At 42.2% G+C, this 25,733-nt stretch overlaps 1 protein-coding gene across 1 annotated transcript in view; it reads right to left on the bottom strand.

Annotated features, from left to right (window-relative positions):
- Positions 1 to 707: 707 nt before the first annotated feature.
- Positions 708 to 25,733, bottom strand: part of LOC144685375 (uncharacterized) — a 143,472-nt gene continuing 118,446 nt past the window's right edge. The window contains exon 4 of the mRNA XM_078549775.1: positions 708 to 1,802. Within this exon, the coding sequence (XP_078405901.1) occupies positions 1,653 to 1,802 (150 nt within the window). The 3' untranslated portion in view covers positions 708 to 1,652. The remainder of the gene's footprint in view (positions 1,803 to 25,733) is intronic.

Raw genomic sequence — 25,733 nt, 5'->3', positions numbered from 1 at the left:
CTACTGATCTTATAACCAGGGCCTCAAGTCTGCCGTTGATTTTCATATATCCCGAAGAAGGTTCACATTTTCTCTGGTGCGATCGCCAACGTTTCTCTCTCAAGTCCAGGGGATACACATAGACAGGATCTTAAATGTTAAAGAAGATCTATCTTCTTAAACCTGTGCATTTTTCAAAAATGATTCCCCAACACAACGAATCTTTTGGAATTTATTACAGTGGCCGTCAAATTTGTATGCGGTATGCGAAATCATGAGAAGTTTTTTGGGTAGGTGTGGAATGCCTATGAAAATACTCTAAACCTAATTCAAATGACCGCCGGGTAGAGTCGACCGTCTTATCATGAAATTGGCTTCCACCGCTGTTGAGGTGGGATATCCGTGTTTACAGTTATAATGTGGCGCATCCCGCTACGACAAAACAGTTATATATTTTTGGATTAACGTTTATCCATTTCTCTTGCACCAATAGTTAACACTTTATTAATTGGGTGTAATATTTCACACTTTTGATATTAGAAGTTTTTATACAGGTAAATGGCGATTAATTGTGTCCTTCAAAACTACAACAATTAAATGCGTGACCTCGATGAAAACCAATCTTGCATTTTCATATTCTTTACAAATAGAAATTAAAACGAATGTTGTTTGGTATTCTGTTGCCAACAGCAGCTTGAGTGGAGCTTAAGAATGTACAAGAGGACAGATTTCTCTGAACTAAACTTTTTATTTATTAGGTAAATTGGATTCACTAACACCGACATGTACTTTCCAAAACACGGACAATGCTATTTGCGTCTGCGGGCGGCTCCTGACAGACGATGATATCGAGTAAAGTAACATAGAAAGGTGAACGGACATAACAACCATCGATTAAAAGCTTGAAACGGGAGCTTAAAAATCAAACTTCAATTTACAAACAAGTCAATGGTAGCCTTTGTAGTCTCTAACACAGTACTAGAATCCCCTTCTGACAGTTCACTGTTGCCCTTCGCTTGCATCTGTAAATTTCTTCCAAAACGGTGTCTATAGGTGTCTCCATACCCTAGTTGGGTGTGAAATATATTTAGCCTATTATCACATTTGTCCACGATTTAGCCATCGTCTTCATTCAGTTCTGTTCCATTCAACAAGAACTATTCCTCCGTGTAGACGATGAAGAATCGACTGAAAATTGGGGTTCGATTCCAATAAGACCAATGCAGAATCTTATATTATGGAACTTAAAAAAAAGTAGTTACTGTGACTTAGCAATAATTCGGTCAGGAAGTGCGTCACATGTAAGGCTTGTCTTTTCAGAATACGAGGAATATCAGGTGCATTAGACAGATGAGACCCTTTCGGCGCAACGCCACAGAACGTTGTGGAGAAGGTTATGTACCTGAAGAGCTTTACAACGAGAAATTCCCCTGGTTCATGTCTATATGCAGGCTAAGGTTATTCTGACGCACACCACCATGGCTCATTTGGGAAACATGCAATTGGACTGTACAGATTTGATGTGTCGTGTTACACCACAAGATGGAAAGTTGCATAATATTATTCAGATAACTTAGGCAGAGTAAGCATAACAAATGGAATCTTTAATCAACCTGCTCGCTGCATTAACAAAAAGATGTTACTTCGAGCCGTTCTTAATCCATTCATAGCTCCTATAAGGCGCGAGAATGTATTTCTACGATCCTTCTTGGGTCAGGCCCCACTTCGCTTTTATCCGAAGTGAACAACCCTATCCCATATTGTCCTGAAGGGCATCTTTCAATGGAGGATTGCTCCAAATCCCGCTGTCGGTTCCCGTATATCTGAAAATAAAAATGAGAAAGCAAGCTTTAGAGATTTATTTTTTTCACGCGCACCTATTCGAGTAGCAGTGTGACGTTATTGTGCGAACAACAACAGTTGTTATCACAAATATTAACAAATATTTATATTTGCATGGGAAACATTGCACGAGAGCATGGTTAATTATTTCAGGCTAGTCATCTATTAGCTTCCAAAAATGACCTTAAATTGCAGTGGACATACAAATTCACTGCATCCTGCATTTCTACTTAATGAGATTGTATTTACCTGACATTTTGTTCTAGTTATTAGAAACCTGGTTTATGGATGGATGGGAACCATTCAGTTGACACATCTTTTCACCTTTCTGGATGGGACTATAACTGGTTACGTTAATGTTCAATCTAATTTGACCCTCTTGTCTTCTGTTGCTCTTACCATTTATACAGTCATATGGAGAACAACTTCCTGGTATCAATTCCCATATCATTTATTTTGTGTTCAACGTGGCCTCACATACGCGCACATACGCCTAGATGCTGTTTTAACGCAATGCAGAGTTCAAACTAGTAGTGTGCAAACTATATTTGATATTCATGCTAATTGATTGAGAATGTTTTTATGCATCAGTGCAGTGTATTTTTGTAATCGCGTAAGTGAATTTTGATTTATTAAGAAGAGAACTTTGTTCACTGATTCTTACTGTCGGGATAAAAATGAATTTTAGTTCTAGCGTTCCTTGTACTACATATCCAATGAATTATGTAATTGATGAATTTAGGAAAATCCTGCATTTCTGACAAGTATCGCCGCAATCATTTGGGTCTTAATCAATTGTTATGAAAAAATTACTAATGCGCTTTCCGATCTGGCAAAATATCAACCATACAAACCTATTGCTTGGATGAAAAATCCTGACCGACAGACTCTTCGCCCGCAGTTGTGGCTTTTAAGATTATTCGACATGCACAGTTTTTCGCAAAATTATTGTGCATAGCGCTGGTTAACTGAAAAAATCTCGCTAATGGGACAGCAGGAAGCTGCACGATTGCCGCGAATTTCATTTACGCACCTCGGTGTCCACCGCCCCTCCCCTCCCCTCCTAAAACAAGAACCGCTACGTGCAGATCGAAGCGTGGTTGGCTCAACTGCACAAAGGATTAGAGGAAAGATTGGAAAAGCAATAGTGTTAAGGGATTCGCTTGGTGTGGGAAGAGACAGGCGTTTCTGTGACTACAGACCTGAATTCAGCATGGTATGTTGCTTCCTGGCAAGCATGTTACTGAGCCGCCGCAGAGTGCCCTGAGGAGGGAGGGCGAAAGCCAGTGGCCATGGTCTATGTCGGTATCAGAGGCATAGCTTGAACGAGGGATGTGGTTCTGCAGGCAGATTATTGCGCTCGGAAAGGAAGTAACACACAGAAATTTCAATGTAGTAATCACCCGATTATATCTAGTACCATATGCTTGGGTGTGTAGAAATAAGAGTACAGTACAGATGATTGCGTGACTGAGAAGATGGTGTAGGAGGGAGGGTTTAGATTCCTCGAATTTTGAGGCCGATACTGGGGGGGATTGGGCCCACAGAGGGAGTCAAGATCAACGGGACCAGAACCAATATCCCTGCAGGGCGATTTGCTACTGCTGTTGCGAAAGGGTTAAACTATTTTGGCAAGCATGTGGAAGCCAGGAAATGCACCTGGAAAACAAGGTGCACTGAGAATTGGGAAAGACAGGTAGGACTAAACTAATAAATAGTGTGCTGTTATATTCGGTCAGACGAATGCTGAATGAAATAAAGTGGACATTAAGTTTACTGTACATGTATCGGAATGTGTGGGTTGGGGTAATTCACCAAGGCTCCTTAGAGAGCCCCTTCCAAACCCACGACCACTACCATCTAAAACCACAACGGTAGCAGATAGATGGGAACACCACTACCTGCCAGTCCCCCTCCAAGTCATTCACCATCCTGACTTTGAAATATATTGCCGTTCCTTCACTGTTGCTCGGTCAAAATCCTGTAACTCCCTTCCTAACAGCACTGTGGGTGTACCTACGCTCAGTTCAAGAAGGCAGCTCACTACCACCTTCTCAAGTGCAACTAGGGATGGGCAATAAATATTGGCCCAGCGAGCGAAGCCCACATCCCGTTAATGAATGAAAAGGAAATGAGGCTGGTGAACATTATGCTGTGGCGATAACTGAGACCTGGTTCAAAAAAAGGCAGATCTGGGTACTAAATGTTCCTCGAAACGGGGCATTCTGCAAAGATAGGGAATAACAGAAATGATGTAGGCTAGCTGTGCTGATTAAGGAAAACGCTCCAGAGCTGGAGAAGGAGGGTATCCTCAAGAGCTCAAGGACAGAATCTCTTTGGTCAGAGCTAAGAAACAATAAAGGTGCCATCACACTACTGGATGCATTTCAAATGCCTTCATATAGTGGAAAATATATACAGGAAGAAATTTGCAAGGAAATTACAGAGAGGTGCAAGAAATGAAGTGTAGTCACAATGGGAAATTTTAATAATCTTATTATAGACCCGCATGGAAACTTGCAAAGGGCAGAGATGGGGAGCTGTTTATGATGTGTGTTCAGGAGAATTTTCTTAATCAGTATGTTATTGGTCGAACGAGGAAGGAAGGGTCGGGTTTGGGGAAATGAGCTGGGTCAAATGAATTAAGTTTCATTCGGGGGACGTTGTGACGACAGTAATCATAGTATCATGTTTAGGCTCGCTGTAGAAAAGGACAAGTAAGAAGAATTAATTCGGAAAGGGCTAACTTCAGTGGAGTGAGAATTGATCTGGCCCAGGTAAATTGGGATTAAAGGTTGGACTGCAAATCTGTAATGGAGCAATCAAAGAAGATACAATTCGGGTGTGGTTGAGGTACATTCCCAGGAAGGATAACGGTAGAGGAAGCAAAGTTGGAGTTCCCTGGGAGAGGACTGTGGTTGAGAGCAAAATAAAGCAGGAAAAGTGTGCAGATGATTGGCGGATAATACAATTGAGAACCAGGCTGAATATAAAAACTTCAGAGGGGAAGTGAGAAAATTAATTAGAAAAGCAAAGAGAAAGCATTAGAAGAGATTGGCAGCTATCATAGAAGGGAATCCACATGCCTTCTTTGGCATATCAATAACAACCAATGGTTAAAGAGGATGGCGCGGATTAGGGAGCAAAAATCCAGATTAGGGATTAATGCATGGAGGAAAGCTGAAATACGAAGTGAGCACTTTGCGTTTGCCAATGCGAGGGGATAAGAGTGTCCTCGACTCATTGTGAAAGAGGAGGAGGTTGAGAACAGGATGGGCTAAAAATTGATAGGGGAAATATTGGATAGGTTATCTGTGTTGAAAAGGTCATAAATCACTAGGGCCAGATGAGATGCATCCAAAGATACTGAAAAAAGTAAAAGGTGTAAGTTATGGAGGCACTTGCCCAGATAAAGGAGGGCTGTCAGAGGACTGCAGAATTGCAACTGTTCGCATTCGTTCAGAAAAGGGTGTGAGGATAATCCCAGCACCTCCAGGACAACTCGTTTAGTCTGGGTGGTGGGAATGCCTTTAGAAATGATAATTCAGAGAAAAATTAACAGTCACTTCAAAAAATAGGGATTAATAAACCCAGCACGGGTTTCTAAGGATGTTACATCTCATTTAACCAACTTGCTGGAGTTTTTGATGACTAAATAGAGAGAAAGATTGGAGGTCATGCAGATGATGTAATATACATGGGCTTGCAAAAGGCATTTGATAAAGTACCAGAATACAGACTTGGCAGCAAAGTCAAAGCCCATCGTAGCATGAATTATCGGTTACTGAGTGACAGGAAATAAACTCGTGATATCAGTTGTTTTTCCGACTGAGAAAGACATATAGGGTCTCCAAGGTTGATGTTAGGACCAATGCTTTTCTTGATCTATCTTAACAACCTAGACATTGGTGTACATTGGTGTACAATGCCCAATTACAAACTTTGTCAATGATGCAAAACTTGGAGGCATTGTGAACTTTGAGTAGGATAGTGATAAACTTCGTGTGGACTTACACAGACTAGTGGTATTGGTGGACAAGTGGCAGGTGAACTTTAATGTAGAGACGTGTGAAGTGACTAGTTTTGGTAGGAAGAAAGAGGAGGAGCTATGTGAAATAAAAGGATAAAAGCAAAATACTGCATATGCTGGAAATCTGAAACAAAAACAGAGAATGCTGGAAAAACTCAGCAGGTCTAACAGCATTTGCGGTGAGAGAAACAGAGTTAACGCTTCGAGTCTGCATGGCCCTACTTCAGATAATGTTCCTATAAAATTCCCATTTTATGAAAGAAAGGGTACAATTTTCAAGCTTAGCAGAGAGACCTAGGGCTATATATGCACCAATCAGTGAATATAATAGGACACATTGAAAAAACGCTTAACGAAGCATGCAGGTTCATGGACTTTATAAATATGGGAAAACTGCACAAATGCAAGGAAATTATGATAAACCTTTGTAAAACCCAGGCTTGTTTTCAACTGGAGTATTGTGTCCAGTTCTGGGGACTGCTCTTGAGGATGGATGTGAAGGAATTAGAGAGGGTGCACAGAAGATTCATGAGAAAGGTTCCAGGGGTGAGGACATACAACTAGTTAGACAGATAGGGGACACTAGGAATTTTTTAATGCGTTCATGGGATGTGGGCGTCGCTGACTAGGCCAGCGCTTATTGCTTATCACTAATTGTCATTGAAAAGGTATTGGTGAGTTGTCTTCTTGAACTGCTTCGGTCCATGTGGCATAGGTACACTCACAGTGCTGTTAGGGAGGGAGTTCCAGGATCTTGACCCAGCGAAAGTGAAGGAACGGCAATATATTTCCAAGTCAGGATTGCGAGTGGCTTGGAAGGGAACTGCCAGATGATGGCCTCCCCATGTGTCTGCTGCCCTTGTCCTTCTAGATGGTAGCGGTCGCGGGTTTGGAAGGTGCTGTCTAAGGAGCATTGGTGAGGGGAATGAACGTTTGTGGATGGGGTACCAATCAAGCGGGCTACTTTGACCTGGACGCTTTCAAGCTTCTTGAGTGTTGTTGGAGCTGCACTCATCCAGGCAGTGACCCGTGCCTTGCAGATGGTGGACGGGCTTGAAAAGTCAGGAGGTGAGTTACTCACCACAAGATTTTTAGCCTCTCACTTGCTCTTGTAGCCACAGTATTTATGTGGCTGGTCCAGTTCAGGTTCTGGTCAGTGGTAATCTGCAGCTTGATGATAGTAGGGGATTCAGCGATGGTAATGGCAATGAATGCCAAGAGGTGAGGGTTAGATTCCCTCTTTTTGGAGCTGTTCATTGCCTGGCACTTGTGTAGCATGAACATTCTTTGCCAATTGTCAACCCAAGACTGGATATTGGCCAGACCTTGTTGTATTTGGAAATGGACTGCTTCAGTTTCTAAGGAACTGCGAATGGTGCTGAACATTGTGCAATCGTCAGTGACCCGATGTTGGAAGGAAGATCACTGGTGACGCATCAGAAGATGATTGGGCTAAGGACACTGCTCTGAGGAACTCCTGCAGCAATGTCCTGGGACTGAGATGTTTGACCTCCAACAACAACAACCATCTTCCTTTGTGCTAGGAATGACTCCAAACAGCAGAGATTTTCCCCCTGATTCCCATTGACTCCAGTTTTGCCAGGGCTTCTTGATGCCACACTTGGCAAATGCTGCCTTGAAGTCAAGGGCAGTCACTCTCACTGCGCCTTGGGAGTTCAGCTCTTTTTCCTATGTTTCAACCAAGGCTCTAATGAGGTCAGGGTCTGAGTGGCCCTGGCAGAACCCAAACTGAGTGTCAGTGAGCAGGTTATTGCTAAGCAAATGACATTTGTTAACACCGTTGATGACTCCTTCCATTATTTTACTGGTGATCGAGAGTAGACTGATGGGGAGGTGCTTGGCTGGGTTCAATTTGTTTTGCCTTTTGTGTGCAAGACATACCTGGGCAATTTTCCACATAGCCAGGTAGATGCCAGTGTTGTAGCTGTACTGGCGCAACTTGGCTATGGGCACAGCAACTTCTGGAGCACAAGTCTTCAGTACAATTGCCAGAATATTGTTAGGGCCCATAGCCTTTGCAGCATCCAGTGCCTTCAGTCGTTTCTTGCTATCACTTGGAGTGAATCGAATTGGCTGAAGACTGGCATCTGTGATGCTGGGGACCTCCAGGGGAGATCGAGATGGATCATTCACTCGGCACTTCTGGCTGAAGGTCATTGCAAAAGTTTCAGCCTTAAATTTGCACTTATGTGCTGGGCTCCTCTATCATTGAGGATGGATATATTTGTGGACACTCCTCCAGTGAATTGTTCAAATATCCACCACTATTCATAACTGGATGTGGCAAGACTGCGGATTTTCGGACTGATCCATTGGTTGTGAAATTGCATAGCTTTGTCTATCACTTGCTGCTTATGCTGTTTGACATGAAAGTAGTCCTGCGCTGTAGCTTCACCAGGTTGAAACCTCATGTTTAAATTATGCCTGATCCTGCTCCTGGCTTGCCCTCCTGCACTCTTCATTGAACCAGGGTTGATTGCCTGGCTTGGTGGTAATGGTAGAGTGGGGGATATCCCAGGCCATGAGGTTACAGATTGTGCTCAAGCACAATTCTGCTGGTGCTGATGACCCACTTTGCCTCATGGTTGCCCAGTCTTGTGTTGATAGATCTGTTTGAAATTTGTCCCATTTATCACTGTAGTGCACACAACGGGATGGAGGGTATCCACAATGTGAGGACATTCGCCTCCTGTCTGACAAAACTGTCCTTTTCGGAGGAGAGAAGATTAAGAGGAAATTTAATACAGCTTTTCAAAATCATGAAGGCTCTGGACAGAATACATAAGGAGATTTTTTTTGGCATTGGCGGAATCGTCAAGAAGACACTGATTTAAGTTCATTGACAAGAGGTGTAATGGCGACACGAAGACATAGTTTCATATGCAATGAGTGATTTGGGTGGTAGTTGCATTTCCTGAGAGCGTTTTAAAGGTACTTTCAAGTGAGGCCTTAAAGGTATAATTTGGTATGTACCTGAAGTGAAGGAATTGCGGGGGTGTAGGAAAAGTTAGGGTTTGAGAGCAGATGAGTTGCTCTTCCAGAGACCTGGTATTGACACAACAAGCCGAATGACCTACTTCTGTGCTGCACCATCCTACGATTCAATTAGCAACGGCAAGCCGAATAGGTGAGCAGATATTCCAAACTCGCAGAAACCATTTGTTTCTTTCCCAGTCGAGTGCCCGGCAGGTGTGCAATCACCAAAACCCAGGCCAAGGGTTTTTTTTTTAATGCTTTGTAACAAGTGGTTAAGGACATCAGTTTTATCAGTCTAGCAAAAAACTTGGCTCTCACTGTGGCTTGGCGGCAGCAATATTTTCTTGACCTGACGGAGCTGCGGAGGCACCTTCACCACAGGAGCTGCAGCCTTTCAAGAGGACGGCCCCTTCTCAAGTAGGAATGGGCAACAAATGCTGGGGTTGCTGGCAGTGTTTATATCCCGAGAATGGGAAAAAAGAACATTGGCATTATACTCCTATACCTTCTGGGTTTAACGTTCTAATTTAACTTGTTCGTTTTTGCTTCAAATATCAGATCTTTATGGGACAGGCGTTCCCTGAATTTTGGACGCGTCGCTTACTTTAAGGGAAGCGTCGAGATGAACTTTAGTATCATTGGGCTTGCCGAGCTCCCCAATTCACCGGTTTTATTACAATAACATTTCTGTTCTAGACCGCATGATGGCTTTGTGGCTAAACAGTTACGGCGAAATGTTTTTGAACCCCATACAATAGGAAGAAATTAAATCTAAATTGAATTTCGGCTGAGTCAGGTTACATTAGTTTCTCAGTCGAGGCGCAGCCTGTTCACAGCTGCAGCTGCACCAATGGAGGACTGTGACAAGTGTAGGTATTGTTTAACATCGAACCTTTGTTGCTAAATATTTTGTTAACATATATGTTGTTTTTTTACAGCCAGTGGCTTATCTTTATCTTTATTAATATAAATCTGCCATTTCTCAAGCTGGCTGACAATTAACCTATGATTCTCCCTACAGTTTATTTTTTAATTCTGCAGCCTACCCAGTAAATGTTCATTTCTCAACAAATGTAATCATACTGCCATCAATATCGTTTCACAAGCTATGGCGAAGAATGCTTAAGCAGTATCATAGTTGCTGGGGGAAAAAAAAACAGATGCTGGAAGAACATCATTGATTCATGTTTCTCAAGCAGGGTCATTGTTTCCTCCATTTACCACAATTATTTGCTTATCCAGAAGGGCAAAATACAGTGGATGTTGGACATCCAAAATAAAAGCAAAATTTACCGGAAATACTCAGTAAGCCTGGCAGCATGTTTGGAAAAAGGAACAGAGGCAACCCAACCAGAGGGGACATGGGGAAAACACAATTACGCAGTGAGTTGTTATGATCTAGTTTGCCCTGCCTGATAGAATGTTAGAAGCAGGTTCAATTGTGCAGATTCAGGCAGTACATTTGTTTGCTGTCTCGGCTTAGTTGAACAATAAAAGCTGGTGCTTTTCAATGCGATTACCAATATTGCCAGTTTTCATACGAGTATAAATGCGATCATATATTGCGAAACCTTTGAAGCACGACTCACCTCGGTGGACTCCATACTTCCCTTAATTGCAGAATTCAGTGTCTTTCCATTTTCTTGCGGCACACACGACCCCGTCTTGATGTTGATCATTGGTGCAGCAGGGCCATGCAATTTTAGAAACATAATGTCATTTATGTTTGGATCCGGATACAATTCGTACTGAACCGTTGCAGGGAGGGTGTCACTTTCGTAAACCCCTGTAAAATCTGGTGATGAGTGAATATTCGCACTAGACTTATGAATTCCACGCCGCGCATCCTTCTGCATTAACATGGGCCAAGAACAGCTGCAACCATTCATCCCATCTCTGCCTTTGTGGATCTTAATTGCAAGGATTGTTATAGCGATCAGGAATATCAGCGAAATGGCAGCAAATGATATAATCAAATAACGTCTTAAATCGGACATCCATTGCTCTGAATTCTCCAAAAGGCCGATGGTTGATGCATGTTCTGTATTACTCTCCAACACGGATAATATTATGCTGACTGTTGCTGAAAGGGGTGGCTTTCCGTTGTCCCTGACCAAAATTACGAGTTTCTGCTGAGGTAAATCTTTGAATCCAAAACGCCGGATAGTCCAGACTTCTCCCGTCTCTGGGGATACGGTAAACAGGCTTTCATCTGATGGCCGGAGTAGCTGATAGAAAAGATGCGCGTTCTGCCCAGAATCTGCATCGGTGGCCGTGACTCTAACAACTAAGTAACCAGGATTAGCGGATCTAGGCATTGTCTCCTCTGCTTCAGAACCTCGATTTGCCAAGGGCGATAGGATCACAGGGGCGTTATCATTCTGATCTACGATGATCACATTCACTGTTACGTTGTCGCTGAGCGGAGGCGACCCAGCATCCTTCACTTCCACAGAAACCTGAAAACTTTTCAGACGTTCGTAATCAAACGAGCGCTGAGCAAAAATCACACCCGTGGCTGAGTTGACTGAGGCGAATGTGGATGCAGGCAAGCCACTTACCAAGCTATCCAAAATGAAATAAGACAAATTGGCATTCTCACTAAAATCTTGATCAAAGGCTGATACGGAACCAATGGAAGCGCCGATGCGGTTATTCTCTGTTACGTACATAATAAACGAAGGCTTTGCAAAGCGGGGCGGATTGTCATTTACATCTGAGACTTGAACAGAGATAGTTTTGTGATTCGTTAGTGGAGGGGAACCTCTATCACTGCAGGTGATTGTAATATTGTATTCAGAAACTTTTTCACGATCTAGGTGACCAACAAGCACCACTGTGTAGTAGTTATTGAAAGATTTGTCAAGGTTAAAGGGGATATTTTTAGGAATATGACATTGAACATATCCCCTTTCTTCAGAATCCCGATCTGTTACCTTTAAAAGTGCGACTGGAGTTTTTAGAGTAGCGTCCTCTGGGATCGGACTGGAATTTGAAGTCACAGTTATTTCAGGAGCGTTATCATTAACATCCAGAACCTTTATTAGGACGGTACAGTATACTGGCACAGCATGTGGACCTCTGTCCATAGCTTGTACTGAAATTTCATAAGCCTTTGTCTCTTCAAAGTCCACAAGACCATCGACACTGATTTCTCCGGTTTGCGAATTTACGCGGAACAGGCGCCGCAACCTTTCGGGGGTTCGTTCGCTAAGAGAATAGGCGACCTCACCGTTCAGACCTTCATCTCTGTCAATGGCATTTACTTTCGCTATCAGAGAACCTTCCGGTACATTTTCTGTCGTCGTGATCTCATACGCGGTCTGTTCGAAAACTGGAACATTATCGTTTACATCAGATACATTGATAATAATTTGGGTGGTTCCGGATTTTGCAGGGGTCCCTCCATCAATTGCAGTCAGCGTTAGCTGATGGGTTGCCCGCTGCTCTCGGTCAAGAGGCTTTTGAAGTACTAACTCTGGGGTAACAGTGTGCTTCTTACCTGATTTTAATTCTAAGATGAAGTGCTCATTTTCGCTCAGTTGGTAGGTCCGGACACCGTTGCTTCCAGCATCCGGATCATGCGCGCTCTGCAGTTGGAAGCGCGACCCGGCTGGCACATATTCGCCGATTTCTAAGCGGAACTTGTTTTTCTGGAAGGCGGGTGGATTGTCATTTATGTCGAGAATCTCAACTTCCACACGATAGAGCTTTAATGGATTTTCCAGCACAGCCTCCAACATTAGCACACACGTGAGTCTTTGTTCACAAAGCTGTTCCCTATCTACTGTCTCTTTTATGAACAGTATTCCAGTATTTAAATTGACGTCTAGATACTGCCGTTTATACTCCGATACAACTCGAAACCGGCGCACTGAAAGCTGGTTCACATCTAACCCCAGGTCCTCAGCAACGTTTCCAACGACCGAGCGAAGCTCTGATTCCTCGGGAATTGAGTATCGAAAGCTCCCACACGCTGGATTCGTGATATACACCAGCATTAAATAAAGGACGTGCCAGTGTGACATACAGCAGCTTAGCGTGTAGGCCATTTATGGATGAATGTTCTGCAAATCTAGCTGCCCGACTCTCCGACGAGCTGTTCGGCGTTTGCTACGTTTCGATCGTATCTGTTCATTGCCCTGGTTTCCCAGGTGAAAAATTATGTTTGGCGTGTGCCGTCGAGCTAACTTTCTTTGGCAAAATCACCGAGAACATTTGTACAAATACCTCATAATTTCGCGGAGCCTCTCAGAGATGAATGGAGACCGTGGATTAAGGAGCTCTGTTCGTGCCTTCAATACTGCGCAGTATTTGCTGTAGGGGGCGTGGTGCTGGATCTCCTGCCACATTTCATCACCTCATTGGTAGACAGCGACACAAAGGGACTCAGCCAATAATAACAGCAAACACTCTTAAAGCAATAGTGCCCCTACTGAAAACCAGAAGAACTGCTTTGTGCATTTACCATTGTGCAACTTTAATTGTAAATGTTATACTATTTTCTAATTTATTGATTCGGCTATGTTGTTTCTGGGTCATGTAATTTACTGCGAACTTGACTGGGGCCTTCTGCGCATAGTTCCTTGACGAAAAAACCTGATGGTGCACATTCTTCATCTAGTTGTTGGTATATCCACGAGAAACAATAAAAAAAACCCACAAAAGGCTGTTGGATTTCCGCTGATAATTTGTTCTAGTGCTTTCATGGCATATGCAATTTCTTGTGATTGAGCGACCAGTACATACCTCTGACAACAACAGAGCAAAATATTTTTTCGGGCTAAGTGGATGCTTAATCAAAGATGAATACAGTTTTTTCCCAATTGTTTGGAATAATTAGGAAAAATAATTCCTCACTAATGTCAAGCAGTTTTGCTTGACTTTATAAGGCGCCAGAAAGAATGCTACATTCTATGATAGAGATTTGTGGTGCGTACTTACAGAGGACATACGGCACAGAAACAGGCCATTCTGTCCAGCCAATTCATGCAGACATCTATGCTCCACTCGAGCCCCATCCTCAGCAAAATCTATCATCGTAACGCTCCATCCCCTTATCCCTTATTTGCTTGTCTAGGTGTCCCTTAACTGCATCAATGCTATTCATTTCAAACACACCATGTGGTCGTAAGTTCCACATTCTCACCAGTATTTGGTTAAAGAAGTTTCTTCTGAATCGTCTATTGGATTTCTGGTGATTATCACATATTAGTGGTTTCTTTTAATGCTCTTCTTCACAAGCGGATAACTTCATTCTGTTTCAAGTCTATAAAAGCAATCATAGCTTTAAATGAACTCTATTAGCTCACTCATCTGCCTTCTTTATCAGGAGAAAAGAGAACCAGCCTGTCAAATCGCTTCCCATTCAAGAACGTATCACCCTTGAAAATCTTCTTTGCAACCTCTCTACGCTTTTATACCTTTTTAAAAATATTGCAACCAGAATGCACACAGTATTCCAAGTGTGTTCGAACCAAATTTCGGTGCAGTTTTAGCATAACTTACTTATTTTTAAATTATAATTTAAAGCCTAATATTTGGTTTGCTTTGTTTCATAGCCTTGCCAATCTGGGGCGCAATTTTAATGATTCCTTTGATCCTCTACCCCACCTAGACTTACACCTTCCAAGTAATATGTGACATTCCTACCAAAATGTATGACCCCACATTTACTTCCGTTGAATGCCATTTGTTAATAATTTGCCTATTCTGCAAGTTTTTTCATATCCTCGTAATTTATTGTAGTCCTTGCTATTGATTATCCTCCCAATCAGGAAATTTATGAATTGTGTTTTTGATTCCAAAGTCCAAATCTTTAGGTAAATTGTGAACAGCAGTGGTCCCACCACTGATCCTCGTGGAACACCACTTTCCAAATTCTCCCACTCCCAATAACTAACTTTTACTCACACGCTCTACTTTCTGTTTTGAAGCCTACTAGCAATCTATTTTGCTGCTTGTTATCTGACTCCACATCTCTGAAATTAATCGTTAGTCTATTATGGGGCACCTTATCAAAGGCCTTTTGAAAATCCAAATTAATTAAATCTATTGCGTTACCTTTGTCTAAACTCTCCGTTATATGCTCAGAAAATTTGGTCAAGCAAGATTTTCCCTTTTTAAAATCGGTGCAAACAAATTATCATTTTAAAAAATGTTTTACCTATTCTTTCCTTTTGTAAGGATGTTAATACTTTTCCTACAGTTGATGTCTTGTTCCCCTTCTTATACATAAGCATTACACCAGCTATCTATCAGTCTTCTGGCACTACGCCTTTTACTAATGAAGTATTAAATATTTGCAGTAATGTCTCTGATATCTGTTTCCAAGATTCCTTAAAAATACGCGGATGCAACTTAGCCTGACCAGGGGCTTCTAACTCTTTAATTTTGATTAGTTTATTCAATGTAAACCTCTTTTTTTTTCAGTGGACGTGACCCTGCACGTGAATATATGTCACAGGGGCCAGTTCTCTGCAAACAAAATTTATAGGTTCAAGCCTTGTGCGATTTTGGAATCGTGAAAGATGAAGAGCTTATATTTCCTCGTTGCTTTCTCCATGGCAATGCCGTGACCAATTAGAGACGATGTGCCAACCAATCAGCACCCTTTCCCCAAGTAGTATAAATTGTTGTGATTGTTTAAAATTTAGCTTTCTTGTGTTTGTCCTAAGTGCAAGGTGAAATGCTTCGGCAACATGTATCTCTTTACAGAATATTGAAGTTCTGTTCTAACAAGTGGCTATATTATTTTTCCAAGTGTTACGCTTAGCCCCACAAAATTAGCTTTTCTCCCATCTATTAATGACTTTTTCATCATAAGTATGTTTTTCCACATCATCATCGTAAAGCATCTTATGTTATGGCCACTACTGCTTAGTTGTTCCCCCACCTTTCCTTCTCATATCTGCTCTTGTAAGTTCCCCATTGCTAGATCCAGTAACGAATTTCCCCTTATAGAAAAGCAAAATGCTGCAGGTACTGGAAATCTTAACTAACAACAGAAAATGCTCCAATGCTTCCATGCACACCAATGAAATTCATACCCGCCTGCTTACTATTTGCTTCAATCCATTGACAGCTTCTGGGCAGTCAGGTTGCGTGGCCAAAATTCAGTCTTGGGTTAGCTACAATTATTCCCATAAAACCTTATTGAGCTCATTGTTACCTATACTCATCGATCATTCTAGTCACTTCCCCAGGAAGAGGCACATTGTTTGTATCCTCATTACCAAGTTAACCCTGAGATTACCATCTGAGTCTACATGTTTCTTATCACAAAGAACATCTACTTTCAATTCTCAACTCCACAGCACTCATTTTCACCTAGAACATGTGTCCTTGAAAGCATGATACAGCTTAGTTCAGAATAGGAAGCGAGTGGCCACCTGGAAAAGTAATAAAATTTAGACAACGCAAAATCCTTTGGGACAGTGAGACTCTCAAAACAATGTCCAGCATTGAATTCTGGTAAGTGTAACGATGCTGAAAGGAGTTCAGTAATGAAACTGGCACTGTGGGGAAAAGGATTGGCCAGGAGGGCAAAGCGAAGTGCAGGAATGTACTGGTGATTGGTAATTCATTAGCCAAGGGGACTTAGGAACATAAGAAACTGGGGCAGCAGTAGGTCATTCAGCACTTCGACCTCGCTCCACAATTCAATGGGTTCATGGCTGATCTTCTACTTCAACAGCATTTTCCTGCACTATCTCCCAGTCCCTTGATGTTTTTAATAATTAGAAACCCATCTGGAACATTATCAATGACTGAGCCTCCACGGCCTACTGGGGAAAAGAATTCCAAGGTTTCACAATCTCTGAGTGAAGAAATTTCTCCTCACCTCGGTCCCAAATGGCCTGCCACTTATTCTGAGAATGTGTCCTCTGGTTCTAGATACCCCAGCCAGGGAAAATACCTTTCCTGCATCTACCCTGTAGAGGCCTGTAAGAGTTTTGTATGTTTGAATGAGATAATCTTTCATTCTTCTGAACTCCAGAAAATAAAGGCCCAATCTATTTAATCATTCCTCATATGGCAGACAGGAATTTTGCCTATCGTCAACATACATTATGCTGCTCCCTCCTGCTGGATAAGAGATGTCATGGACAAAGTAAATAACATCTTTTCAGGTAAACGAGAAGGTTGAGAAGTTGCACTGCATGTTGGAACCAATGGCATCGGTTGGAATCCAATCCAGCCAGTTGCTTCCCCATCAGTATACTCTCAACCATGAGCAAGTTGATGGAAGGCTTAATGGAGAGTGCTATCAAGCAGCAGGAACACAGCAATAATAAGCTCACTGATACTAAGCCTGGGTTCTGACAGCGTGACTTGGCTCCTATGATCATTGTGGCCTTCGTCCAAACATAGAGCCAATAACTAAGTTCAATAGGTGAGTTAAGAATGGTTGCCATTGACATTAAGGTACCATTTGATAATGTGGCAACAGTCAGCCCCAGAAAAATTGAAGTCAATGAAAACCAGCGTAAAATCTCTTCACTGGCTGGAATCATCCTTAGCACAAAGGATGATGGATGCAGTTGCTGTATGTCAGTCATCTCAGACGAAGAATATTGTTGCAAGAGTTACTCAAGGTAGTGCCCGAGGCCCAGCCATCTTCAGCCACTTCAAGGCGACCTTCCCGCTATTGTATAGCCAGAGGTTGGGCTGCTCATTGATGTTTGACAGTGTTCAATAACATTCTCAAATCCACAGATACTGAAACAATCCATTTCCACATGAAGCAAGACGTGAACAGCATTAAGGCTTGAGCTGATAAATGGCAAGCAACATTCACGCCACACAAGTCCAGACAATGACTATCTCCAAAAAGAAGGAATATAACCATCTCTACTTGATATTCAACGACATTACCAAAGCAGAATGTTCCACCACCAATGTCCTGGGATTACCATTGAGCAGATTCCTAACTGGAACAGCCATCTAAACACCGTGGCCACAAGAGCAGGTCAGAGGCTAGGAGCCCTGCAGCGAGTAACTCACTTCCTGACTCCCCAAAGCCTGTCCACCATCTACAAGGCACAAGTCAGGAGTGTGATGGACTACTTCCCACCTGCCTGGATGAATGCAGCTCCCACAACATTCAAGAAGCCTGATACCATCCAGGACAAATTAGCCCGCTTTTTTGGCACCACAGTCACAAGCATTCACTCCCTCCACTACCGACGCACAATAGCAGCAATGTGTACCATCTACAAGATGCACTACAGGAATTCTCCAAGACTGCTTTGACAGCACCTCCCAAACCCATGGCCACTACCATCTAGAAGGGCAAGAGGAGCAGATAAATGGAAACATCACCACCTAGAAATTCCCCTCCAAGTCACTCAGCATCCTGACTTGGAAATACATCACTGTTCCTTCACTGTCGCTGGGCCAAAAACCTGTAACTCCCTTCCTACACCACATGGGCTATAGTGGCTGAAGGCAGCTCAATGTGACTTTCTCAATGGCAACTAGGGAAGGCAATAAATTCTGGCCTAGCCAGCGAGGCCCACATCCCGTGAATTAATTAAAAAAAGGAAAAAATATATTTCTGGTGGCGGAAAAGTCGAGAACAAGAGGGCACAGAATGAAGGTAGTTGACACAAGAAGCGATGGAGACATGTGGAAGTGATGTTTCATGCAGCCAGTGGTTGGGATCTACAATGCACTGCCGGAATGTGTGGTGGAGATTGAATTGAGGCATTAAAGAGTGATTTCTATTATTTGAAAATGATGAGAATGTGCAGGGGTATAGAGAGAAGCCCAGGGACTGGCACTAGATAAGTTGCTCCTTCGGAGAGCCAGCTTGGATGCGAGGAACAGAATGGTCTTTTTCTATGTTATAACCATTCTGCGATTGCGTGAGTTTTAGTAATCAATGGTTCTATAAGTCTATTACCTTTACACCACTGAAGTTGACTACTGCAATTTAGCATTCTGGCTAACGTCCCAAGGTCCACCCATCATGAGAATCTGCCCTTTGAAATCTCTTCTCATACTTTATCTGCCACTAATCCTGATTTCCATGACCCCTGTATAGGGTTGAACTACAATGCACGGCTGATGCCTAATTGAATGTTGTCATCTTCTGGTTTAACTCCCTCAAAAACTACATTCATCCTTCTCTCTAACCCCTCTGTGGGCCGAGGAATTCTTCCTAAAATTTCAGTTATTCTAATTCCATTTCTTGAGTGTCCTAACCTTATTTCATCCCCTACTGGCGACTGTACTTTCAGTCAGCCAGAGCTGACTCACTGGAATGTCTTCCCCAACTTATCCATCTAGACCTCTTTGTCCCATAAACACTGGTCAGACCCTCCTCTGATTAATATTTTGGTCAAACCTCCTAATCTTTCCTCCCTGGTTGTTTAGCTGCTCGTTTGACTTTGTTGACTTTAATGAATACCTTTAATCATTAAAGGTAAATATCTAGTTATACAAGTATTTGCCAGGCCCAATTACCTGTTCATTCACGATTAAATGGATTGTTATCTTTTGCCCGTTTCTATTTGTCCTTGAATTTGGATCTTGAGCTGCTTCAGTCTGTGCAGTGAACGTACGTCGACGTGCAGTTGAACAGGAAATTCAGGATTTTGACCAAGTGACAAAACTATAACAGTAATATATATTTTTAATAATATGTGACTTATAACAGAACCTATTGCGCATGTCCTTCTAGTTGGCTGAGGCCGTTGATTTGTATGATACATTCTAAGATGCCTTGGCAAGATGCTGTCCTGCATTATGTAGACAGTAGACACGGCTGCCGCGATGATGCTAATATATTTGAATGTCAAGGGGAGGTGGTTAGACTCCCTATAAATAGATCCGAATGTGAACGAATTATTGGTTACAAATAATTGGATTTTGATCCCGTAAGAACGCATAATTATACTTCCTGTGTTGACTTACTGAGTACATTAAAAGCTACTGCGTTCTGCAACGGAAGTTTATTACACAAAAGTGTTGTATGTTTCCAACTGCTACAGTTTACATCTCTGCAATATGTTTCTCGGACAGGCGCACACCAGCTTGTGTCATATTCAGAGATGATTTTGGATGATGCTTAATCCTTAACTCGGCATCAACCGAACTGTTCACCTCTAAGCCAGAAGCGTGCGGTTTCCAATAAGGCTACAGAGATACGAACCCATTATTGTCGCCGACATTCCAGTATAATATTGGTCCGGAGTCACTGTTGATGACTTTAAGGGCAACTTCTTCCGCAGTGTGCAAACTACAGCACAATAAGCAGTAGAAAATCCCGTAAAACTCGTTTGTTATCGTACGTCGCTCATGCCGCCTTGCACATTAACTGTTGATGCTGAAGCTTCTAATACTTAATGAATATAGGCTTCCTCCAGACAGACTGGCAGCATAATTTTTGTTAATAACAAGTAAAACCTGTCGTTTATGCCTGGAATTGTTTTGAATTAATGCGCCAACTTTCCCTCGTATTTTCTTTCTTTATATTTATTCATACAGTTCACAATCTTTCTGGCAACGCCACATTTCTGTGTAGCCCATAATTTATGTGAGTACGTGGCATTCCCTAAATTTTACCCAATATTTAGCAAATATAGCTTTCATTCCTGACGATCTTAAATCATCAGCAGGCCTTCGTTTCAAGTTTGTGGTCCTTTCTTCACGTTTATTGCTCTTAAATTCCCCCCTAGCTGATGGAAACAATTTTCTCCACACCCTTCACTCTCAGCTGATATTTTCCACCTTTACAATGCTTATTCTGAACTCATATTTCATATGTATTACGATTCTTTCTCTTGTTAAAATCAAGGCGCTATTTGTTTAATGCTAATATAAATGGCTTTTCCAATAAAGCTGTAATAACCCACACTTCAGTTATTCTGGTTCCTTTGGTGTTGATAGCAACAAATTTATGGCTTGGCATAGGTCTCCTACACTAGTGGCAGATTCCAGGTTTGATACGTAATTTCTCTCAGCATCAACGCCCGTACTAGTTTTTTTTTTAACTAGCCTGAAACTTTGGTTAATAAGGCTTTGTTATCTCCATTGCGTTTTTACACCTCCTCAATATTTTGTAGTTAACATGTACGAAAGATATTTAGTAAGGCGCCTCTCACCTCGTGAGTTGTGTCCTTGCTCGTTGAGATTGATGTCTTTCCATGTTTTGAAGCGACAGATATGCCAGCCTTGAGGTCAATCGTGGATGCAGCCGAAGAATGCATCTTTAGAAACATTAAATCATTCATGGCTGGATAATAGTGTAGTTGTTGTTGAAGTGTCTCGTTTTCATACGCCTGCGAATAATTGGGTGGTATCTGAAGATTTACACTCGCCTTTTGAATTCCATAGTGCGAGTTCCTCCGCGAAAAATATGACGGATTCCAACAGCAAAAACATCCATTGATATCACTTCTCAATTTGTGTACCTTGGTGCCGAGAATTACAATAGCCACAAGTAAAACAAATGAGGTTGTGCCAAATAAAATAATGAGGTATAACTTCAAATCCGATTTCCACGGTCCAGTGGTCCCCAACATTTCAATATTCGATGCATTTTCTGTTGTATCATCCTGCACCGATACATTGATAGTGATTGCAGATGAAAGTGATGGGGTACCATTGTCCCTCACCAAAATTATGACTTTTGTCCGGGCTACATCCTTGCGTGTAAAGTGGCGAATAGTCCATATTTCTCCCGTTTCTGGAGCTACAGTGAAGAGGCTTTCGTCAGTGGGCGGAGAGAGTTGATACACAAGTTGAGCGTTCAGACCAGAATCTGCATCAGTAGCTGTCACTTTTGCAACCAAGTAACCAGGTTCGGCCGATCTCGGTATTGCTTCCTCAGTTGCGGACCCTTTGATTGGCAAAGGTGAAACAATCACAGGGGCATTGTCATTCTGGTCCATGATGATTACATTGACCGTTATATTACTACTTAGCGGAGGGGATCCAGCATCATTCACTCCCACATGCACTTCAAAACTTGTTAGTTGTTCAAAATCAAAAGATTGGTGAGCATACATCACACCATTCACTGCGTTTATTGAGACGAATGTGGATGCAGGCAAACCGTGTATCAGGCTGTCCAAAATAGAATAGGACAGTTCAGCATTTTGATCGGAATCTGGATCAAAGGCTGACACAGAACCGATTGAGGCGCCAATAACATTATTTTCTGATACATGCACGGTGAAGGAAGGCTGCGTAAAACGTGGCGCGTTGTCATTTACATCTGAGACTAGAACTCGGATGGTTTTCGCGGTCGAAAGGGGAGGGGTACCTGCATCCGTACATATAATAGTAATGTTGTACTCTGGCACTTTTTCACGATCGATATCGCCATGGGTGACTAATGTATGGTAGTTATTAAAAGAAGTGGTGAGCTTAAACGGGATATTTCTGGGGATCCTGCAATGAACATCTGCTGTGTTTTCAGAATCTGGGTCTGTAATTCTTAGAACAGCTACTGCAGTGCCTGGAGAAGCGTTTTCTGGTATCGTGCTTGATGTAGAGGTTGTTATTATTTCAGGAGAATTATCATTTATATCAGTAACCATTAGCAAAATCTTACAGTAAACAGGCGTTGGATATGGGCCTCTGTCCTTAACTTGTACTGAAATCTGATAATTGTCCGTTTCTTCAAAATCCAGGATACCAATTACCCTGATTTCTCCAGTTGTCGCATCCAAGCTAAATAGCTCACGCACTTTATCAGGAGTGTGATCACTGAAAGAATAGATTACCTCACCGTTCAGGCCTTCGTCCATATCCACTGCAGTCACTTTCACAATCAAAGTGTCTTTGGGTGTATTTTCCGCAGTGGTAATTTGATAGACGTTTTGTTCGCAAACTGGGGCATTGTCGTTCACATCAACCACAGTAACTTTAATCTGCGTGGTCCCGAATCTCTTCGGGTTCCCTCCATCAAACGCCGTCAGTGTTAGTCGATGGATCGGCTCTTGTTCTCGATCTAAGTGTCGCTCCAGCACGAGTTCTGGGATGCCAGTTTGCCCGCCGTCTGACTGCGATTTCAAAGTGAAGTACTCATTTGGACTCAGTTGATAGGAGCGAACACTGTTGGTTCCAGCGTCGGGATCAAGAGCGCTTTGGAGTGGAACGGTTGTTCCAAGCGGAGTCAATTCTGATATTTCTAAGTTAACCTCGCTTCTCTGGAAAACGGGCGCATTATCGTTTATGTCGAGAATGTCAACTTCAATACGATATATCTCAAGCGGATTCTCGATCACAGCCTCTAACATTAATACACAACTGAGGCCTTGTTCACAAAGCTGCTCTCTGTCTATTTTTTCTTTAGTAAGCAACATTCCAGTTTTTAAATTCACGGTTAAATATTGTTTCTTGTTTTCAGATGCGATCCGAAACCTGCGCTCGAATAGCTGTTTATCATCTAAGCCGAGGTCTTTGGCAATATTTCCAACAAAGGCACCAAGCTCTAATTCTTCAGGAATTGAGTAGCGAATGTTCCCACATACCGAATCGGAAACATACAGGAGAATCGCGAAAAGAGTGGGCCAAACCGGGTCTCGTGTATGTAACAAGAAGGCCATTCTGAATCAAAGTGCTGCAAATCTAACAGGCTGATTCTCAGTTGAATTTTACGCTCCTTTTTGTAACGACAGCAACGTAATCCTTCATTACCTTGGTTTTCCAGATATAAAATTGTTTTCGTCAGGCCCCGAGTATTCCTTATCAAAATCGCAAAGGTTATTTGTACAAATTCCGCTCGGTCTTACCGGAGACTTTCTTAGATGCGAATTAAGCGCCTGGAGAGATGAATGTTCCTCCTTTCTTCGATACTGCGCAGTGTTTGTTGCAGGGGGAGTGGTGCTGGATCCTCAGCCACATTTCCTCACCTCATTGGTAGACAGCGACACAAAGAGACCCGGCCAATAATAGCACCACATAATCTTAAAGCAATAGTGCCTCTACAGAACATTCGTAGAATTGCTTTGAGCATTTAATGTTGTCCAACTTCAATTGACATTTCTTTGTAATATTTATTATATTATTCATATGGTGCCCTCATTGACGTGTAAGATGATTAGCATTAAATTCCATTGGTTTGTGAACCATTCATTTGACTAATACTGTTTACCATTGCTTGGGCATGTCAAGACAAGTTAATCTAATGAATGAAAGGTCTATTTTCATTGCTCTGGCGGATTGTTTTTTAAGCTTGCTTTAAATGTCTATTTACCACCTACTAACGGTAATAGCTTTAATATCAGTGTAGTTCTTCATGTAATATAGTACTCAGCCCTGACCAGCTGCCTTGCCAGATTTAAATCAAGTCTCTCAGACTCAAAGAGAATGCCATCAGAAACAAAAAAAAAACCGTTTATTTATTTTAACTACCTATGCATCAATCAGAATTAATTCGGAGTTTTGGACATTTCTTAGAACAGCTATATAACCAGATTTATTTTTCAAATTCATTTCACATCAGGCATCTGCTCCATATATAAGGTTGAGGAACACGCTTTCCTCAACTATGCCATGGAAGGGTACTTATTGGTCTATAAATAATTTTGAAATGGGCAACAACTGTTGCGGTTTAGATCTGTAGCAGAATATTGCATCAAGTGCAGAGTCAGGAAATGGAGTATTTTAGCAGGCGTCTATACTTATCTGAATTTGTTCATTCTGTTCAAAAATGCATAGCGGCCAATATGCTATAACTTTATGTGAAATGGGAGAGGAAATCTTTAAGGATGGTTGTTATGTTAAATCAGAACAACACTATTGGAATACAATTGCATCTTTACTTCAATACCGCTCATCAGAAATCGTTCCAGTTTGGGGCAGATGGACTATCATTAAGGAAAATGTGAAATTGCCCATTTTGGCGGGATAAATAGAAAAGCAGTGCGTTATTTGAAAGGACAAAAACTGCAAAACTCTACGGTATAAAGGGATCTGAGTACCCCGGAACATGAATCAGAAAAAGTTCGTATGCAGGTGCAGCAAGCGATTAGGAAGGCCAATGGATTGTTATCACTTGTTGCACGAGGAATCGAGTGTAAAAGTAGGGAAGTCATACAAGGATGTTGCTGAGGCCACATGTGGAATACTGCGTTAAGTTTTGGTCTCCTTGCTTAAGAAAATATGTAATTGCAATCGAAGCAGTTCAGAGAAGGTTCACTCGACCATTTCCTGGGGTGAAAAGGTTACCTTATGAGTGAAAGTTAGACAAGTTGAGCCTCTATCCTTTGGAGTTTAGAAGAATGGGAGTTTATGTTACTGAAACATATAAAATCCGGAGGGGACTTGGCAGGGTGGAAGCTGACAGGATGTTTCCCCTTGCGCGGGGTGTTGAGGGCTGGGGGAGGGGGCAGGATCTTCAATCAAGGGACAAGGATTATAAATTCAGGAGCCTCCCATTTAAGACTGAGGTAAGGAGACGTTCTCCCCCTAAGAGAGTCATTATTTTGTGGAATTCTCTAGTCAAGAGAGCGGTGGAGGCAAGGGAGTCAAGCGTTATGGGTTGGAGGTGGTGGTGGGGTGGGGAGGGGGAGGGAGGCGGGGGGATTTGGGCGGGGTTGTAGAATTGAGTGCACAATCAGATCATCCATGCTCTTGTCGAATGGCGGGTCGGGCTCAAGGTGTCGAATGGCCTACTCCTGCTCTTAATTCTCCAGCCCACTGGGTCTCTGACAGGAAAACAGAAGAGTGTGATTGCATATGTTTTAGAAATTAACTGAACTTTTATCAACTACTAAAGGCAAGAAAAGGCTCAATTTCCTATACAATACCTCATCAGATTTGTTGGACACATGTGTTTATTTGGAAATGCAAACCCAAATTCCTTGCCATACAGTTATTAACCTCTAATGCATTTTAAATTATTAATCTTTCCTCCCAAATTTTCCGC

This window comes from Cetorhinus maximus, chromosome 10 (genome assembly GCF_964194155.1).
Source record: "Cetorhinus maximus chromosome 10, sCetMax3.hap1.1, whole genome shotgun sequence".
In the NCBI taxonomy this organism is placed as follows: Eukaryota; Metazoa; Chordata; class Chondrichthyes; order Lamniformes; family Cetorhinidae; genus Cetorhinus; species Cetorhinus maximus.
Note: the sequence above shows the minus strand (reverse complement) of the source record. Positions and strands in the feature narration are given on the sequence as shown.